Genomic DNA, 22,059 nt, shown 5'->3' with positions numbered 1-22,059 from the left:
CATTCCTCAACATGTCACCCATAAGGCAGCCCTTCTTTTCCCCAGCCCTCCTCCCAAAGTGCCTACTGGAGCCACTGTACCAACACCATCAGAGCGCTCTGTCCCATACAGCCAAGCTAATCCTAGAGCCTCCTCTCCCCCAACCCCACACTGCCATTTTATAACATACATTTGTTCACTTTAGTTAATTCCCTCTGTGCTTTCCTTTGGAAGGGAGGATTTCAAACCTTGATTTGTTTTAGTCACTAAGTACTCTCTGGTGTTCCCAGCAGATCCTTTAGCTGAAAAGGTTTATACTTGTCGCCACTTTGTTGTGTTTTATGAATAGGGACCCAGAAAAACCCAAGACACCATTTAACATAGTACACATTAGTCTTTTACCCTGCGCTGCTCAGCGCCTGGTATCGCTGTCTCTACCAGAGTGTAACACACAAAATGGTCCCTCTAGGCAATGTGCTCAGTCAGGAAGGATATTAACTCACCCCAGCAGAGTGTCTGACTGAAATGCTGACAATCCCTGTAGTTTAAGGCATGACTGATAAAACATTCGTGCATATGAAAGAGATGCTGATCTGGCTCACACCACGATGGAGTCAAGTGAGATGCTCAGCATGTGTGAACAACTCCTTGTACACCCCCTCTGCACTTCTTGGTGCTTCCTCCCAAATCCCGAGGCAAGCCCCAGGCACAATGTGCTGTTCCTGGGAGGCACTCCCAGTGCAGGGAGCCTGTACAGGCAGGAACACTCAGGGCATCCTGCTTCCTGAATGCTCCACTTCTTCCCTTGGGCTGCACCTCATCCTCCTCACCTCACTCCACTTTTGGTTAAAGCAGGTGATGAGCAGCTAAAGGCTTACTAAAATCTGTTTCAGCTGTTTCTTCCTTGACTAAGGACACAACTGGGCAACCCTGAGTTGCTACCAGGAGTGAGAAGGTGTTTCACCAGCACAGAGATGGGATGAAGGCCAAGTCCTGCCCAATGTGAGTTCTCCCCTTCCACAGAGCAAAGCCTGCAGATAACAAGATCAGCACTCACCACACTGAAAGGGATAACCAACAAGAAGAAGGTGCCACCCAGAGAACATAAAAAGCTGATACCAGAGCATGATTACTGAGGTGGTAAACCACAAAGAAATACAAACAGATGAAACTGGAACAAAGGAAACACAGAGCTGTGGATGCACTGGGATTTGGAGCCAGTGTGCACCCAGCACAGCACATGTCGATGAACCCACAGCAAATATGGAATCCAAACCTGTGTATCAGGGAATCACAAGACAGTTGTTACACACATCTCTAGGCTCACACTTCCCCATGAGAATATTCACACCAGTGTAAATGCTGCACTTCAAGGCTCACAAAGGAATCAAGTGTAGTCCTCCTTTCCCAACGTCCTTTGAACACTGTGTATTTTGTTAATTCTGTTACACCGTGCTCTTTGCTGAGCTTTTGTTCCAAGACAAAGGCAGGGTGTCTGGCAAACTCAAGTACTTTTTGACCCTGTGATCCTCTGAGTGCCTTATGTTATACCTAAGAACCCAGACAAAACCACCCCTGCTGCTGTCTTGCACTGAGAAAATGAAGCTGGACGACAGCGTAACAGCTTGCTCGAGTTCCCACTGAAACCAGAGTTTCTTCACTCACCTCCTTCGAAACAAAACCCCAACCTCCCACCAGTCTGCTGCTCAAAAATCTTTCAGGCTGGAGTTCATCAAAGCAATCCATAACATTTAAGTGGCTTTCACTTATGCTTAGGTCAGGTGAAGAGCCCCTTAAAATGCCCAGAATCTTACTTTATTTTCAATGAAATTAGTTTTCAAAGCATTTAATAAGGTGAAAGTAAGACCTTTCCAAGTACCTCTGCTTTGAAAAATTATGATGTATCGTATTCATTAGCATCTGTCGCATTACGCTGTGGGACAGGGTTTACTATGAGTGACAGAATATGGCAAGTCAGTACCTGCAGGTGTGTGACAAACAAAATCAGTGTAATCATGAGGCTCAGAAAATTGCTTTAATGTTATGTTTATATATATAATCCTGATAAATTACCTGGGCAGGATATAGCAGGATTTTTCTTTATACAACTGCCTGGAAATCTTAAAACTGCATGGATGAAGGTGGAGCTTCACTCACATTCTACTATAATACAGAATGTAAAGATGTGTCAAGTAGCAAAGCGACATTCCAAACACTGGTAATAAAATGCTATCCACTTGTTCCAAGTCAATGGTGGGAAAAGGTTCCCTATAGAGTTAAGCACAGAGTTGAGCAGGTGACTGTATCCTCTTTCAGACAGGGACATTATCCACATCAAAAGTTTTCCTCACCTAGGGCCTTAAACTTTGACGGAATGATTTGCAGGGTGCTTTGTGAGGAATTACCTGGTTGGCCTCTGGAAGAGCCACACAAATCACCCCAAGCTGCTTGCTATAAGTATGCAGTGTCTGTTCAAGAAGTTGGTAACAGGATACAGAGAATTTCACTGCAGTCACTAGTTCAAATCTCACATAAACCAGTGATGGGCAGAAGTCATTACCACACAAACGCAGTTTGGCTCCTTCTGTGAAAGGAGCTATAAAGCTTCCCATCCTCAGCAGTGAGTCTTACCCATGTCATAAACATCCCTACCACACTTAGAGCTACCGGCAGTTATAGGGACGTTTCAGGTAACCTCTGGTCAGAGGATAGGCAGCTATTTGGTACCACTTCTGCTCCGTCTTCAGGTCAGGGAATAGGGCTTCCACCCTACCAGGCAGGGCTGGGACCTTCAGCAAACACTTTACAATCACTGCATTTGTAACTAAAAATAAAATGCTATTTCATTTGGTGGCTCTGTAATAGTGATTTTATACAGTGCCATTAAAAGTAAAATCCAGATAGGAGGAACTGCTGACTGCTGCTAAACTGCAGGATTTTTAAGTTCTTTGAGGCAAGAATATGTCAATCTTTTATATATCTGCAAAATGCCACGAGTATCTATGGCACTCTATAATTCATAATGGAATGATACAAGCAAACAGGAGTTTATGGGATCTTACTCTCTGGCAGATTTTGCCCTATGGATAAGGTAGCTTACAAAGCAATAATGAAATATTATCAGCAAAATAAAGTTTTAGTGGCTTTTTATTCTTAACAGCATTTTCCTAGCACCATGTCAATAGAAGCTCAGCTTCATCTGGGACCAAAAAGTTCTGATTTGCATATGTTATCATGCAAAATGAGATTTGATTCTAGCCCTGCCTTCAGAAACACTGAGCCATGCATAAGATCAGATCACAGCATTAAAACAATTTATTGTACTGGAAGTCTCTTCTGTTAGTTTTGGCCAAGTTCCCAGTTCAAGTGATTAGTGAAACTGCAGAAATACTGATTAGCAGTGCATGGATCCTCTGCACTGACTGTTCATGTTCACGGTGTATTAACAAGTAACTGACCATGCTCATCTTAAAATCACTGCCTGCTCTACCACCAACTGCCAAGACGGGAAACCAAATGACCACTTACAGAACATGGAAGCCCTCCCTCCCAGGACATGCAGCCCAACTGTTCCTAATGCAAGGGCTCTGAGAGCAGCCATCCTCTGCATCTCCAACCTGCAGAAATGATGTATCAGATCCTGCACAGTCATGAGCTCATCCCAAGGATTCCTAAACTTCTAAATGTTCTTTCTTTGCTCTCTCATTTTTTGAATCTCATGAAATTTGCAACATTTTTCATCAGTCACAACAAGCAGAATCTTCCTTTTAGGTTAAAATTCAAGTCAAATCCTTCTTCAGAATCACTTGACTTCAAGAATCAGTGGCTCAGAATGTAAATATTTGAAAAGACATGATAAAGCTGCAAGACTTGTCAACATGTATCACCATCACTACTTAATAAAACTCCTCTGTACATAAGACACCAGAATTGTCCTAGTATTTTGTGGTAAATAAATAGAACTAGAGCTAAAATTAACCTCATTCATTTAATCCACAGCCTATGTACCACACAAGTCCTTCCTCTAAGGCTGTTTCAAAACTGACACAGCATTGAACTGCTTTCTCCAGCGCCAGGTTCAGACCAGGGAATAATTCCTGACCAACCCAGGGTCTGGGCTTCTGAACACCCTTCTTTATACAAGATACCAGTTTGAATGTAAGTGTTCATCCAGAGACCAAATTAAAGCTGCGTTTAAAAGAAGATCAAGACTCAAATACAGGATGCACAGATGAGTGAATGTGAGCTGCCCCAGCCTTTTGGAGCACAGTCTGTCTCCAGTGTTACACACCATGCAGCACCAAGCATATTATTTGCAAACATTAACAACCAAATAAAGCTTTGAAGGGCAAGAAATCAGAAGTGATTAGCTATGAAGGGAAACAGGTCTGTCCTCATGTCATCACATGAAGAGCTGTCTCCTGAATTTTGTCAAACATCAGCTGCTGGCATACATTCAGGGGGTTCACTCCTGATCTCTCAAACTTAGGGGGTACCACATATGTTAAGGTCTCCCTGTAACATAAGACCTTTGGAAGGAACACCTTCCCCTTGCAAAAACTGCTCAGGAAATGTCAATCTAATTGGCAGATCTAGAGAAAATAGCCAAAAAGCTAATTTAAAGGTTCCTCCTGGACCGGGCTCTAACCCTGCCATATCCCAACTGCAACACACACTTCATATTCCAGAAGGCATCTCCCACATAATGGTTTAGCAACCTACACTGCTGCCAGGAATAGAAAAGTACATCAGACTTCAGCAATTAAGTTTTTCTGTGCTATATAAGGTGGAGAAGAACCACATAAAGAAAATAGCAGCACAGAAAATGAACGGGATGGATTACAGGCATCAGCATTAACAGATTAAAGAATAGCTTCTTTCATTCAGTAATACATTTGGAAGAAGAAAGCTTTTGCTGACAAAGAAAACTGTAACAAGCGGGACTACACATCAATGTGCAGTTAGCATTCATTCTGTCATAGGGTTCAGCATTCAACTTAGGCTTCACATTTTGCAGGAAGCTTCTGCCTGAATCACAGACTTACAATACAGTTCAGGGTCACCATGAACCTTTACCTTTAATTTTATTTGGAATGAGGGGGCAGATGGAGATAAGCAAGTTCAGACATGCAAAAAACCGTTTTAGGTTTGTATTTAAGCATGAGGTATTAGTGTGAGAAAAGAGAATATAGAATGAACTGAGGGGTTATGTGTTACTTCAGTTTGCTAGAAAAAAAGAGTCCCATGTATAGAATAAAAGGTACTGGAATCTAATCAACTGCTCACAGCAGGAATCCAGAAGTACCACTTATGGTATGCCGCAGGTTGACATGTAATCATGGCTGGAACAGAATTACAGCTCACATCACCACATCAGTTCAGTTGATCTCTGCTGGAGCTTGGGGGTAGAGGAAGACGTGGAGGGAAGAAGTCCAGCAGACATCGCCTCATCAAAAAGCTATAACTAAAGGACTGATCGATACCTACTCAAAAGCTTCACATATTTACTGCATCACAAGAGGCAAAAGCACGAATTGTCCCACTGCAGATTATCAACTGCTTGTTCTATTCAAGTGGTTGAAAGAAATCCTGCTCCCACCCATCCAGTTCTCCAGCTTTTCATGATATTTAGTGTTATATATTTAGGGGGGAAAAAAATGTATCAGAGAATTTGTTCTGTAGAACACACAAAGAAAGGAGCCCTACTGTGCTTTCAAACACCTGTGCAGAGAATAAAGGTACAAAAGCTTGAGCATCTCTGCATCAACACAAATCAAAACCAAATCTTCGAAGTTTCAGCTCCTAATATTTGACTTTTTTTCCCCTCCACCAGAGTCTTTTTACCTGACCTGGGGCAACAAACACATGTAAAACACGAGTGATGGGAAAACTTGAGATAATTGTGGGCTCACCAACAGGAAGGGAGCTGCAGCCCTGCACCTGACCTGTGCTGCTCTGCCCTACCCCTGCAGAGGGACAGGGCAGATCCTGCAGCCGTGCAAGAGTGACCACATCTGCTCCAGCACGTGCCATGCTGTGAACCACCTTGATCCTGCTGGAGTGAACGTCCTGGGAAACAGGGTAAGGGGGGGGGTGCGGAAGAGGGAAGTGCTGCTAGTTGCAACCACAAAGAGTGTTCTATATTGTATGAGAGCCTTCTTTCCAGAGGTTAAGGACTGATGTTACCCTGATGACTGCATCATTTCACAAAGCTTTGGACACAGGCAATAGACATGCTTTTGTGGGATGGAGAATATACTGTGATGAGGTCTTGAACTTCTCCTTCCCTGTCTCCTTGTAATGAATGAGAAAAATACACATTCTAGTGAGGAACAGAGCACTTGTACCTGGCTAAATCAGATGCTGGACTGGGGCAGTCAGGTCCTATTTCATGCAAGTAATTAAGTGGCAGGTTTTCAATGTTACTGAACCCCAAAGAACTCTTGGTTTAGCACCAAGATTACTGCTACACTGCAGAGGAGCTGAGCACCCCATTGAAAAAATAAGCAACTCATCTTTCTGAAAACTGCTCAATTACAAGATCCATCTCCCCAGCATCCCAGGGGTGAAGGCACTCACCTGTAACGTGGGGAAACCAGCCTCGTACCTATGAAATACCTGGGTCGCTTTTTCTCCAGTGTTACACCAGCATTAAGCTTACATAGAGGCAATAGGAAAACCCAATGAATGCATTTTCAGCAGCTTGGGGTAGGTTAATAATGGCAACACCCAGCAAAACACAGCCAACATTTGCCAAGGGCTATCACCTAACTAAGCTGTGCCTTGAAACAAGAGAAAGCTGTTGTATCCCATATAATATCCCACCTGAGAAATCCCACAAATTACTAACTCCTTAATGGTATCAAAAGGGAAGCAAAAAGTTTCCGAGTAACAAAGGCTTGGATTAACCTCACTCCATTTAATATTCCTCTAATTTAGATGTATCCATTTGAGCCAAGCCAGTAGCCTCCCTGTATGCTCTGTGCACTCTTACTGCACAGCCAGTGGAGGGCTGGTTTAGGTACATCCCTTGAAACCAATCATACCTGAAAGCACTGAACCTGAACACAGTCAGGTCAGGCTTGGGCATCTCCCACTGCAAGCACCCAAATGCCTCCGGTGTAGACACACAATTCCCACTCAAAACAGCTGAGTATACACTGTGACAAATCCAATTTCATGCCAGTATGCTGCAATGATACAGAATTCATGTCTGCCACAAGAAAAGTGGCAGTCTCAATACAGAGAAGACAAAAAGTTCCCCATCTCTCATGCTAAACCCTTTTGGGAAGGCTCTAGAAAGAGGTTATTTTCTCCTACAATGTGCTGGTCAGCAGGGAGTTGCAGGTGTTTATTGAATAAATACCAGGTTTCATTACCGAGGCATTGCCAGTCAACACGTTCCATACTTATCATTGCCATTTGTATTATTTTTTAGAAATGATGATCTACTTTTCCTTTATGGCAAGGCTTGGCAGTGACAGATGAACCATCAGCTTATCTGCTGACTTTTAATGACAGCAGTTTGCATTCATTATTCCCTACTTAAGTCACTCTTTTTTTAAAAAGGAATAACTTATTTCCTCCTCTTGTCACTAGAGAAATTAAACCGTACACCGTTAACAAGAGTGCTTGTCTAACACAAAGATACAGCAGCCACAGCTGCAGAAAACCAGGATGGACAAAAACTGCCCAAGAGGGAGAGCAAAAGCAGGAATTTGCTACCTCCAGACACCTGCACAGCCCACTCAGTGCTGAGGTCAAGAGCTGCTGGAGTTAAATCTCTGCACTGAAAACTCCTAAGAGAAAAGACCAATTCTGAGTGTGCAATGCCAACCAAAACATGCAGTATACAGACAATATGTACAGGAAAGAACCCCCCAACAACAAAGCTCTTCATGAGACTTAAATGCCAATCTCTTGAGCCCAGTGAGTCCAAGAACTTCCAAAGAATCAAACCTGTTCATTGATTACACCAATTAAAATAAATAAATAAAACAACCAGATTTTTTTGCAAGATCAAGCTATTGGCTGTCGTTTTTAAGGAAAGATTTTGTGCTAGAGCTGTTGTGATTTGCCTTAATGACTGCAGTATTTCACAGCAAAGCCCTTAACAAGTATCCTGGGAAAATCCACACAGAGCAAGTTGTATCCAACCAACAAACACAGCCAGCTGTCAAGTACCTGTGTATGAGTTCCAAAGGACAGCATGTCCAAGTTTATAGAGAGTCCTACATTTTCAGCCAGGTGTCAAGGGGGGCATAACTCTTGTCCTGTTACAGTCCTGATACAAGCTGTTCCCGCCAGCAAGACCTATGGTGCTTAAGTGTGCTCCCCAGTATTGTGCCTCTTGTCCAAAGCTTTCCTCTGCTCCCTGGAAGCTCCAGTTTATCCCTGGCTTTTCTGTAGTGACACAAGCTGCCCTCTGGAGCGGTTCAATCCCCAGACTCCCCAGAGGACCAGGGGTCTTGCAAAGGGCCCATGTCTCAGTTTACAGACTCATCACCTCTTTGAAGGCTGGCTGCTTAACTCCCACTTCACATTCTTCCCAAGGAAACTGAGAGGTTTAAAAGGAACAAACAAACACCATACGCTGACACTGGCAGAACCATCAGCCAGTTCTCACTTCTTCGTTTCACAAGAGCTTCTGGGTTTTTAAGTTCTAAGCACAGGTGAGCAATATCAGTGGCAAAAGAGTGAAAAAATTAACTAAAGCAAAACATAATTTATGCAAAGTTAAGGCCAGGATGTTGTATAATGTATCTGGCACAGAGGACTCGAACAAATCAAAGTAACAAACTTAATATTTGCCTGTCTAGCAACAGCACCTCCTAACAATAAACTGAGTTTGAATTTTGGCTAAGTGCCGAACAAATGAGTTGTTAGCTTTTGTACTTTAATGCACTGGCTGTTCAGTAAGCAAGTCAACACACCTCAAATGGGATTCAAATAAGCTCAGGAGGCTCTGCTACAAGTCAAACTCGTAAACTGGTAAAAGTGGGAATTAAACAGACCTCAAATACCAGCTCCCCGATTTCACATCTATTCAATAATCTTTTCAGGTCCTATTATATCAAAGAACAATCCAATTATGGCTCTTAAATCTCTGTGTACAGTTGCCAAAGATGAATTCCTTAGCAACACTTCCAATATATTGAGAAATATTTCTGTGCTGCAGATGTCAGTCCCTGATTTCCACAATATTTGCAGGTTTAGCACACTAACGCCTCTCATTATATATAACTTGGTTTACCATCAAGACTTATGTTTTCTGCATGCTGCTGTCTCTAATAGCTGAGTGAGTGCCTCCTGTATCATTATACCTGGCATCAAGAGAACCAAGGTAGGTACTTAAAACCGAGTACATACTTAAGTGGTACTCTACATAAAGGTGTTCTTCTGAACTCTGCCAAAATAACAGGTTTTTAATCTGTGACTGTATAAATAAGAACAGTGTTTACAGAGGAATCAGTAATGCTTTTGTGACAATGGTTTTGAGCATGTCTTCTCCTTCCCTCTGGAATCCCCATAAGGCTCATTGAGACTTTCCCATCAGATGATGTTACATATCTAAAGGTGCTGCACAGATACCTTAATCTGTGCAGACCCCACATTTGTAAGATGAACTATGACTCAGAATTGTGTCATAGTGTCATTGTCCTGGCTATTCAGACCAGCATACACCAAAGAAAAGGCTTCTTCAAGTATAAGCTACTGAGAGAGAAGAAAAAAAGGTGATTACACTATAGAAACAAAACCTAAAAATCCAACACAATCACATTTGTTCCTTGAGCCAGAGCATTTGCTATAAGAATGAGGAGTCCAGCAGCCCTGGGTACTTGGGCTTTATCACTCAGTCTTAACTTATCACTTCAACAGGGCTGGAATGTGCACACAGATCTCTGTAAGACTTTAGAGATCTCCCAGAATTGCACAGATTTTTGTCACAGACCTCCTGTGGCAGCTCACGTGTGATCATCCACATGGTCATTTAAACATACTGCACAGGAAATGACAGCAAACCAGGAGAGACTCAGAGCCCATTGACTCCTGAATGTGTCATCACTCCCTTTGGCATCCAGTATGGAAAAAGCATGCAGGCACCAATGGATGAATAACTGTTTGAAGAGGCATTCACTTGTCAGCATGCGTCTGAAATTTGCTCCCAGCCTCCCTGCTATATTCTTGCAGTCCTAATTATGCCGACTACCCTACCCTGAAATTAAACTTTCCCAACTGTTACATCAATATTAAGATTCACATCTAGGAAAGATATACCCAAAATGAAGCTCATTAGATCAAATTAAAAAACAAGGCTTGCTTCAGAATGATTGGGCTCATCTTTCAGAAGAAATGTCGTTTAGAACAGGCTTTGGATCAGGTTCTGTGGACCACACTTGTTTAGATCTTATTTAAGCCACTTCTTCACTTGTTTATTGCTGCACCAAGGAAGAGACCAAAGGGTCAGTTTCACTGATTTTTTTCCCTTTAACCCCACATTATATATGAAAGAGAAGTCTAAGAAACGGCTTCTGTTTTGCACATACCACCTGAATTACCAATACAGAAAAACGAGATCAAAATTAAAAAGGCTTAAATTATAACCTAAAAATTTGCCTGTCAAACCACTTGTAGAAGCTAGGACCAGATTTCTGGAAGAAAGTCTTCAGCCACAAACACCACTGACAAACAACTGCTTTATTGATCAAGCAAGTTGACCCAAGAATTAGAATTCACTTCCTTCTGATGTTCCTTTGGATTTACACAAAGGTTTATAATAGTTTGGCAAGTTAAGAGATCTTTATCAAAAGCTGCTTTTCTAAGTCATTTTCATGCCTCCATTCACCGTACTCAAGTGAACAAAGCTGAATATTATTGACTTCTTCCAACAAGAGCATCCCAATTTCCCAATTCAGATTTTCCTGCCACACTGCACAACAGGTTTTTCCAACTACCAAAGGTGTGTTTGTTCCAAAAGATACCCTTGGGTCATAATAAAGGTACCATATCAGCACAGCAAGTATGGAATAAGAAGAGTTATTAAGTCACTGCCTTCTTGGACTGGTGAACTGGGGCCAGGAAGCAATTATCTGGCTAGCACTCAGTAATCCCTCTGACCCATCTCTGCTGGAGGCTTCACCAGAGCAGCAATGAAGCTAACTAAGAGGAAGAAAGAGCCATCCAAAAGAGATGACTAGCCAGGAGAGAATTCATGTCGTTTCCAGGCTATTAGGCTCCCAACAGGAGATGGACAGACAATTTCATCATTCTTGGCCTTGAATAGGGGAAATAAAATGAAGAATCCCTCCAGAAATGCTACTTTCCTATATGATCCTAGAGCCACAACTTTCTGTTGTAAGTTGTCCCTCCTGTTGCTGTTAATTTGTCTATTATTTTTTAGGTCCTCAAGAAGCTACTCTGAGGTGTCAGGGGTTTTATCTTACACAAACACTTCCAAGCAGCCTTGGGCTCTTCTATACAAAAAGGCCTCCATGGAAAGAATAAAGATTAGTTAAAATTCTTGTAACTCAGGTTTTCTTTATGACTCTATTGAGACACTTATGTTTGAAAACGTGTGCAGATGCTCCTCACTGGAGCACTCTTAACACAAAGCAGAATAGTCTCCCATCACTCACAATAGAGGTCACAACCTTCAAAGGAGTGGATTAAAGACAAATCCTCTTCATCAATGGCTTGAGATACAGTGCTGCCTTGGGGTCTGGCCAAAGGCCAGAGAATGAACCCCTGCAGGATGTACAGGTCCTGCATGCTCCATTCAAAGCACGTTTCTTTGCCCATGACACCTCTGACCTAAGGAAAGCAGAACGAGCATAGGAACAGGAGGGGAACCCCCAAGCCAGTATACTGCACCACATAGTCTATGACTTCTTCCCACATCTTAAGCTCTTCTCTTTTTTAATTCAAACCCTTCCTTCTCAAAGTAGCTGAAGCATGGCTTCACTGAAGTATGGCTTTCATGGTGGAAAGGGGCCCAAAGGATGTCTGGACTACTTCACCTACATCAGACAAGTATGGCAGGGATAACAGCCATCCACTTCTCCTTCCCCATCTCCCTGGGTTTTATTCCTCAGCCCTTCTCTATTCTTTCCTGTCTGCTCTACACATCTCCTTGTGTTTCTTTGCTCTCTCTGCCCCACTTACTCATTCACTTTATACTATGTGAACTTAATGGCATCCAGCCCACTTCCTTTGCATGAGCCTAAAATAAGCCTGTCTGTCTGTACCAGCTACTGCTCTTTTGTGGAAAGCCACACGTGCAATTGACCTCCTGTCAGCCAACTGCTGTTGCTGATGGCACTTCACCCGCTCAGTGTCCTGGGGCCAAGCAAGCTCCTTTGGCAATAAACACATCAGTAAGTGTTTCACTGCACATCCTGATGCCTTCCCCAGTGTGGTTAACTGCTACGTGTTACCGCAGGCTACAGCCACCCATCTTTATAAGCTTATTTATGTGACTGAGGTAACCCAACTCCTCATTCTACCTTCAGCACACCCTGCACTGTACAAACCAAGAGCACAGACACCCCAGGTACAACCAAACTGCTTCCTCTGGAAGGCCAAGTCACTGCAGTAAATCAGCTCATCAACCAACCAGGATTCTGTTTTGGAGACAGTAGGCATCTCTGCACCACACTGCCATTTCTGGATGCCATGTGAGCCTGGAGAACCCATGCAAGTCATTCTGGAGCAGAGTGCTGGGGAATTCAGTGCAGAAACACCTCCAGAAAGCTGTGACAGCGAGCTCCAATATGGCAGAGCCAGTGCAGAGTACAGCCAGGAAGCCTCATAGCACCCGAGGGGCTTCCAGGTGGAGCGTTTGCTTATAGCCCTTGGGAAAATGAGGGCTGGAATACTTTGCAGGAAAATGATATTGCCCACAATACAGAGATAAGTGCAAATCCGTCTGTCAAAGTGAAGAGGGAGAGGAGAGAAGCTCAGATCTTATTTCTGAGACATACCCGAAGCTTAAAAACAAAACCAAATGATACATCGCTGCTCAGTTGATCATCAGCTCCAATAACACATATTTACTTTAAATAAATACATGCACATATTTTAGCTGGCAGCCAACTTTACATCTTCCTTTTGAGTGATATTTCTGGTTCAAAGGGTATTCCCAAGCACAGAAAAAGAAGTGAATTATTTCAAAATAGGAGGGTCTATTTGCATACCTATAAATACATGAAATAACTGCTTTTTCTGATTTATGCATTTATGTATCTGACAGTACAACTGCAATTTTATGAAGTCATTTAGATTATTTTAATTCCGTGAACACCTCTTAAAATGGTAAATAAACTGAATGATTAATTATAGAACCTTCATTTTCGGATTCAAGTTTAAAGACAGATGATGTCAAATGCCAGACATCTGAGCTGGGCTGCACCAATTAAAAATACACACATCTCCAGGCAATGGAAAAAATACTTCAGAGGACACTTGAAAAAACCCCTCTGAAGATTTCACCCTGCCTACTTCTGCATTCTGCATGTCCCTCATGCAAGTCTAATTTATGCAGTGATGGATATCTTGAGAGATGGAAGCTGCATTATAGACATGGAGATAAAATAATCTCTCAGTGAGAAGAACCAGTTTGGTCCCATTAACATTATACTCAGCACTGCAGGTGAAATCAATGTCATTAACTTTGCTAGTTAGCATAAATCTTACCTTTCTGATTAAAGTACTGGTTTGTCAGAAAATCAGACTCTCCTCACCTGATAATGATCCAGTACAACTGAATGACAGTTTTCCTGAGTAAGGAAAATGACCTCTTCATATACTCTCAAAGAAGAGCTGCAGCCCTGTGGTGGTCTGCTTTGTGTTCATGCCACTTCATCTCCCCTGAACCAAAGGCCAGGTCAAATGAACTTTTGTTCTTCAGCTTTCTAGCAAGCAGACATTGAGCACCATGAAATATGTCATACTGTGGGGCCATGGAAACTCAGCTCCTGCTCACCAGTGATTTGAAATAACCTAAGTCCTATACAATGCTAAATCACTCTGGCAAAGTTCCTGAAATCCCATTCCTATGAATATCAGTGCTGAGTCATGAGCTACCGCAGCTTGCCAAATACAGAGCATGCTCCCAGGGCATTTCTTCAAGCCCTCTTGTCCCAGTCCTTCTGCAGCCTCTTTGTGGCATGCTCCTGAGATGCTTCCAGAGAACTCTGAGGTGCAAAATACAGAACTGCAAGGCTCAATCCATCTTTTGGCAAAGAGGGTGGAAGAGCCTGCATGGTCCTTACAAAAATAAGATGTTCTCTGGAAAACATGTGGGGTTTGTGTCTGGCAGAATCCCAGACTTGGCCTTGTATGTCAAGAGCAATTTTTGCACTAATTTAGCACACTGGTCTACACCACAGGGGAAGACCCCAGTCCTTCACGGAAAACAGCTATTCTGCATGGGAGGCTGACAGCATTCCGTATCTAAACCCACCAGCCCTAACTTTCTCCCCTCCTTGCAAGATGCACTCTGCACTCAATGCAGAAATCCATCAAGATCCTTTCCTACGGAATGGAAGCGCTGGGTCCCAGCTGCAGGCTTAATGCACGAGGATTTGTGCTTGAAGTAGAAAACGTCCTTTTTGAAAACAAAGCACACTGCTGCTTCAAGTAACCTCACCAAAATGAGATTCACAGAGTTCTGCCCCGAGGAAAGAGTACGAGGAGAATAAATGCAGATGGCAACAATCAATCTTCTCACTCAATGAGCTACCAGAAAAGTCCTTTGAGATGGCAGCAATAAGGGCAAAGAAAAGCTCCAGACAGATCCAAATAGATATGTGCATATATACTTGTGTGTATTTAAAATAAATCTCTTCTTTTTACGCTTTTTGTTCAACTACAGGTTCAAAAAGAGGTTTTAAATACAAGCTTATGGGACTACTAAAGAGGTGAATTTATGAATGTATTCCTAACAAAACACACTCTGGAAAGCTTTCATCTATGAATTGTGACAACCTTGGACAAAATGGATTTTTAATAGAATATAATGTAAACTGCCTGAAACACTGTGATAAGGAAGTTTTTTCTTAAGTAATGCACAGAAAAGGCATGATGCACTCTGCATGAAAGGAGGAAAGGTCTTAATTTAAAGCATTTTAATGAACACTCAATTGGCATAGGGAAATGTGAGAAATGGAGATGAAAAACTCATGATAACAATAATATTGCAGAGGGGAGAAGGAGAAAGATTAAGAAAAGTAAGCAAGTTTGAAAAGGCTCCAGCTGATAACGCTGGCTAAAACGAATGGAGACAGGATTAAGAACATGTCACAGTCCAAAGCCACTGTTCTCCTTGCAGGCAGTGTCTCTTGGTGGTTCTTATCAGCGCTGCACACTGGGGAGGAAAGAGCAACCCAAGTGCACAGCAGTGGAGAACAGACCTCTCTCTGCGCTAAGGACAATGAGGATAGGCAGATTTCAGCGGGTGCAGCTATGACTTGCTGGAGTTTCTCACCTTCATCAAACCAACCAGAGCTGTGGGAGCTTTGGAGGCCCCTCACAAAGTCCAAGAGAGGCTGCAAAACCACAGTAAACTCAGCCAACTCTTCCACAAAGGAAATGAGCCAGGCTCAGAGGCTCAGTCCTGACTTACCCAATTCTCTACTACCAGCCTAACAACAGGCAGGTCAGCAGAAGTGAAATTACTTCCAAGAGAGAAAAACTGTCTCCCCTGAGGTAGATATGATTCTGTTTACTAATAGCTTCTGCTCTGCAATGAAAGAGATTGATCCCACATTCTCACTCGTACATAAACTGCCTTTAATGAAGCTCCATGTATTACTAAAAGGCGGAACAGATGAACAGGGTATAGAGACAGTTTTGCCACATTGACCTTAGAGAAGCAAGTTCGGGTCTCTGCTCATCTAAATGAAAGAGGAGAATCCCCACATAAGCACTTAATATTCTTCAAAAGAAACAAAAGGGCCACCATTATAATCAAAAAGGCAAATTAAAGTAAAGATCAAAGGTAAATATTGACTCTAAGCACTACAATATTTGCACACCTGGAGATGATATTTCAGCAGTTCCTATTTGCATACTTTAATTAATCACAAAATATTAAACTAATCTCACAAAAGGAAAGGGTCAAAGTATTAATTACCTTGAGATTTGTTGCTTTTGAGCAATTTAACAGTTCAACACAAAACAAAAGTCACTTTTAATAAAAACTAAGTTACTGTGACAGGTATAATTTCATGGGTTAGTGAAACCACATACACGGCAATAACTGCCAGTGTTCATCCTATTTTTGGTCTAGCTTTTAAAACTTTGCTTTAATTCAATAACTTGATTCCTCCCTAACATCAAATGATCTTAAGTCTTCTTTTAACCTCAGCATTTCACTTTCAAATTGATGGGTTTCCATCCTGCTCTGAACACAACAGAGGTTGTAGTTGGTTTAGCAACAAGAACCTGACTGCAGCATTCAGCAGAGAACAGATGCTGCTGAGAACCCCAGATCTGCTGCCTGAGCTGATCCAGGTTGGGATGTCACCATGGGTCATCAGTGATGTGAAGGTTGCCTCCTGGGCCAGGTCTTTGCTGGCTGAGCTCTCACCCCACCAAAGGGGCTCACTGGCTTCTTTTACAGCTTTGGGAGGAACTGGGGAATCATAACCAAAAGATTCAGTGCCAAACCACAGAGTGCCAAATGAAGCCCATGAAGCCCCAGCAAAACAATGGTGGAAGGTGGCTAGAATTTCCTTCATCACAACCTCAAAGTTACAACTTTGACAAATGTGCTTCTGAATAAAGAGGGGATTTCCCCCCCCCCCCCCTTTTTGTTCTAATGGGGAGGAAATGCAGGAAACAGCTAATGAATTGAAAGGTTCGCCTGGCATTCCAAGTGCTACAGAGCTTTCTGGCTTTGTACTACTTGACTTCACCAGAGACACTGAGAAGGGAATCACCTCCCTTCACTTCTCGCGTTTACGATGCAAATGTCTGCGTCCCACTCAGTCGCCTCCACTCTGCATCTTTACTGCAGAGAAACAGGCACTTTTTGCTCTCTATTCCATCAGGCCTGTTTTACACATCCAAGAGGACTCTCACCTCTGCAGTGCCTATTTATCCCTTCTGCTAAAAAGTGAACTCGCACTAAATAGCTTTCACGTCAACGCTTGTATTGCAGGTACCCAGAGCTAGATGGGATTCATTTGTTCCCCCAACACAGCTTCAGAAACTAAACAGAGTAGAAACTCTCTCTGCACTCCAAACCACTGGCAGCAATCTTCCTAGGTCTAAAAAATTACTAACAACCATTTTTCTCCTTTGCAGGAGCTTTCAGAAAAAAGATGGATGCAAAATTCTGACATAATGAAAATTCTGACATAAAGTTTAGAGATTTCCTCATTATGATACAGTTTCAAGTTAAATTTATGCACAGTCTACTTTAAGTGTAGAGTAACTGCATGGTAACAGAGAGAAATGGCTTGTATTGTAAATGCATCATTCTGACTAACAACGTAAATTTCTCATTAAGTTTGATGCAGCTTGTGGGAGCATAACCATAGTAAACAGACACCACATTCCTGAAACAGTTCATAGACTCAAAGGTGTTTCACAGCAGTTACTTTCATGGCTTTTCAAATAAAGAAGAGAGCATTGTTCTATATTGCTTTCAATTATTCTTCATATTTCTCTATTTTAATCCATGCCTTTCTGTTGGCTCTTTGGCAACAGGGATCCTCCTGCTGCCCTGAAGGTGCATGAAAAGCAAATGTGAGCTATGATTAGTTGGCTGCCTCCAGTTTAATTAGATAATCTACTTCCAAAGCTCAGAAGTGAAACAAAAGGGAAAAAAACAAACCCTCATCAGATCATTTCCAGCTCTTCCAAGGAAGCTGAGGAGGAAAAATTACTGCTATTAAAAGAGCAATACAACTCATCAAAGAAGCTATTCTCTGTCTCTGACAGCATTTCAGCAAGGGTTAAGGCGCAGCAGTGCACGGTGGCTTACCTGCTCTCTGCACTCGGGTCGTTGTGCACACATGTCACCGTGGCAGTGGTCCTCGCACTGTCTGTTTCTTCCTGAACCCCCCACTGGTCAGCATCACTGACTCTGATGTCCAGGATCTTCACACCGGGGGCTGTCCTAATTCTGTTGGGGAACAACAGGCATTGCTTTAGTTACAGCCCTCCTACAAATAAATCCAGAGGTAAACAAGGAGGAAATACTCCCTCTTCCATTAGTAACAGACTAATACATTGTAACTGCAAGTCATTCTGCTTTAAAGATACAAAAAGAGGTCCAATCATTTTAAAGAGATGAAGTATGAGTTTCATTATGTGCAAAGCCAGTTAATTTTCAGCCTGAACCATGTGGAGAGAGTAAGAATGCTCTCTGCTTCAGTGGCACTACTTTGATATAAATGAAACAGATGTGACTAAGCAGAAGTTGATTTAATTTGTAATGTCTTTCCTGCAGTTTAAGATGGAGACTCAGAGCACTGTGATATCAAATACATCCTTCTGCTTGCAAACCTTTGGGAGCAAGGTGCCTTTTAATGTTAGGGCAAGCTGCATGGAAAAAGTGTGCTTCACTGCTCCAAGACCACAATGCAGGAAGGAGTGAGAGAAGGAGTATGTTATTCTAGATCCAGGACTGAGGGATGAAAATAATCACGCTGGCATACTGGCATGTATCAAACTGGGCATGTCAAACTCTCCCTGCTGAAAATAATACGATGCTGACATGCAAAACTTTGACTCCCTAAGCACAGCTAGGATTTCAAAGCAGCTTTTGGTAGCTGGTAAACATCACCATTTTTTGGCTTTCAAAAAATTTGCTTATAAAAGTCCATGCTCCAGTGGCACTCAGCGTTAGGAACAGATTGCCAAGGAATAGGAAACAAACTGCTTTTAATAGCAGGGACTTCATTTGTGCAGCTTGACTCCTGAAACAAGCCTGGGATTTCGACAGGAGTGCTGCAAACATGCCTGGAGAACAATTAGGCAGAAAGCAAGAGCTGTAGTGCCACATTCACCACTGCTGTGACTTCATTAATTACAAGAAAAGCCAAGAGGGACCCCTTAGTTGTATGGTGGAATGAAACAGCACTGCTGAGACTTGAAGTGTTACTTAACAGTGAATGGTGATGGATTTACCCTGATGCCTCATGGCCAGTTGCTGCTCACATTACACTGTTAAGAATTTCCTTTAAGTTCTAGCTGAGTTCATGGGCTTGGATCAAAGAAACTTCAAGATGCAATCGGTGTTTTTTTCTTCTCAGAAGGAATTAATTCATCTTGCTTTTATGATATCTTTATTCTTGCCTGTAAGGCTTTACTGACTTGATGGGCCATATTCACGCCTGGCATAACCAGTCTGATGAAAACTGTTCCCTGCAAGGAGAGAATTTTCCTTGCTATTTCTCTAATTGTCTTCTTCATGTTTCTCCACAGACAGTCACATCCCCAAATAACGTGCCTCAAAGCTTATGTGCCCCTTTCCCATCACCTGCTCTTTCTTTCAGAGGAACACTCATTTATTCCATAGTAATTACAGTGGACCAAATGATTCCTGCCAGACACCTACATGGCTTCATTTCAGACTGACTTGTAATGGACATGAGAGAGAGAATTAAGCCTTCAGCAATGGAGTCAATAATTTTCCTCATCAGACTCAGCCTCCCACCTGAAAAAAAAATCATTGGGGCCTGGCAAAAATAAAACAATAAATAGAAAATAAGCAAGTAACTGACCAGCACTTCTTAACCATTCTCCTGCCTGGGCAGAATTATGGGGTTTAACAAACTTGCCTCCCCACCACCCTCTGAATGTCTCATGTGTTGTCTTCCATCATGTCTGGAAACCCCCAGCCAGCCTGTCCACCCAAGTCCAAGCCTCAATTAATTAAAGGTTAACTGAAGGGCATAGGATGCTGTGGGGGACCGGACGACACAACAGGACAGCTGGATTTTCCCCAGGATTCATCACCCTTTTTCCATCTGTCAGAAGCCTGGGAAGTCCTCCTACACAGCTTTACACTACAGAGATCTTCACTCTGCTGCATTTGCTTTTCATCCACTCTGATCCAAATCTAGCATGTCAGTTTACACCAAGGATGAAAAGTGACACGGAGCAGTTCCCTACCACACCTGGCCAGGCTTTCACCATGCAACACCCCTGTGCAGCTCCGTTCTTCATGGAAGCTGAAGCTGCTGCTCCTCTTTCCCATCATCAGTGGTCCTCACATGCAGTGTAGCATTAAGGATGCAATAGCCTTAAATATCCACATCTATTTACATGCTCAGCTATTCCAACCTCTTCCAAACACTGCACCCCAAAACTCTGGCTTCTCTCTTCAGCCAACCCCTCAGCCAGGGAGCTTTCCTGTTCTTCTCATGTCTGAACACAGCCATGAGATGCTCTCTGCCAGTCTGGACATCACATGAGGCTCCCCTGATGCCTGTCCTCTTGGCTTCTCCTTCAGGACACTGCCCATTAACAGGCGTCCCTCTGGGTTTTGGCAATGCTGTCTTGGCTGCTTGCTGCATGTCCCTGTCTTGCTGGGTTAGCACCAAGTGAACATCCATACTCTGCTCCCCAGCTCCATCTTCCCAAAATGTCTCAGAATGCTGCATTTTAGGAAAATTTCCAGTCTAATCCCTGCAATGCATCTGCTCTGGTGGGCTGAGACAAGATGTCAGTTTGCATTTTTGGATACCAGCAGAGCCAGGAAGGTTGAAAGAGGGAAGAAACTGAATTCAGCTTCTCACTTAGGAAAAGTCAAGAAATTCAAATGAAACCAGCCTACATATGGGTGGTTTGAGCCTACTGTGCTTCAGATAAGTGATTCATATCTTTAAATCTGCCCCCAGGCTACACAGGCACAAAAATTATTGTAAGTGGTGGGGACGGAGGCTTTGAAAAAGAACAAGAAATTCCTCCTCAAGCTGAGATGAACTGGAGAGAGGCTGGTGAATGGTCAGTGTGCAAACCCAGGTGCTGGGTTTATTGCCCTGCTTTGGGCAATAAACCAAGCCAAGCCTCTGTTGTAAGTTCAGATGGATCATTTAGTTTCCTTATACCTCCCTGCCCTCCATATAAAATACTGGGAAGTGCTGCTCCTCCAACTCAAAGGGAGCTGTGAGGATAAATACAACTTCTTGAGGAAACTCTGATGTCCTTTACTTTTACCTGCAGACAAGAATTCTGCCTCCTCTGGGCTTGAAAACCCAGGAATGACCTACTGAAGTATGTCACAGGAGCATGAGCCAGGAAGGAACTGTTACCACTCAGATGGCTTCATACTTCTGTATAAAGGTACTTGTGAATATTTTGTTTTAAGGAACACAACATGAGAGCCAATGGGAAATTTGGCAAACCTGACATTTCCTTTCTGAAAAGCCAACATTTCAGACAGAAAACTGTCCTGTTGAAAAGCACTTGCCTGCCTTTAAAACATTACAACTTACATGGCATTGTGATAACATAATTAGCAGAGCTGTGAATGAGATTGAGGAATACTGAATGAGCTCAACAGAAGTTAGCCTGCAACAGGGCCCCAACGTTCCAGCCTGTATCCACAGCCTGCACCACAAATCACTATTCCTGATACTCTCTTCCTTAGGGGTGGAGGAGGTCCAACACAAACATGATGTCCTCAAGAACTGCCTCTCATGACATTTATGCCCATAAGATCTTAAGAGGGAGCAGCTGGGGGGGAAGAAGAGGGGTAAGTGTCGAAGCTCTCCAGAACAAGGAATCAATGAAACAACTGCTTCACGAGTGAATTTAGCCCTATTCCCACCCATAAAGGCAGAACAGAGGAAGCTGCTTTCAATATAGACTACAGAATACATTTGGTATTCCTGGCAGTGGTTTTTTCCCCCTGAACAGTGCATTCTCCATTTACTGTAGAATGTAAAGATGGAAACACGATGGACTGAATGGAGCAGGCAAGCAGAAGCATCCCCAGCCTGCCAACTTGGAACAACCAGAACTGTCCTAAAATGCAATCCCAGCCTTAAATGTATGCAACTCTATGAATTCAGCTGTGCTAAACCTCTTCTCTCAGTTACTACAACAGAGGGAAGGGAGAAGGTA

The 22,059-nt window shown here is 42.8% G+C and overlaps 1 protein-coding gene across 1 annotated transcript in view; it reads right to left on the bottom strand.

The window, feature by feature from the left end:
• Positions 1–22,059, bottom strand: part of TMEM132B (transmembrane protein 132B) — a 232,750-nt gene that overhangs the window by 114,497 nt on the left and 96,194 nt on the right. Inside the window, exon 3 of the mRNA XM_034068450.1 lies at positions 17,969–18,109. Within this exon, the coding sequence (XP_033924341.1) occupies positions 17,969–18,109 (141 nt within the window). The remainder of the gene's footprint in view (positions 1–17,968; positions 18,110–22,059) is intronic.

Source organism: Melopsittacus undulatus, chromosome 12 (assembly GCF_012275295.1).
Source record: "Melopsittacus undulatus isolate bMelUnd1 chromosome 12, bMelUnd1.mat.Z, whole genome shotgun sequence".
Classification (NCBI taxonomy): domain Eukaryota; kingdom Metazoa; phylum Chordata; class Aves; order Psittaciformes; family Psittaculidae; genus Melopsittacus; species Melopsittacus undulatus.
This window is presented reverse-complemented; position numbering and strand designations above follow the sequence as displayed.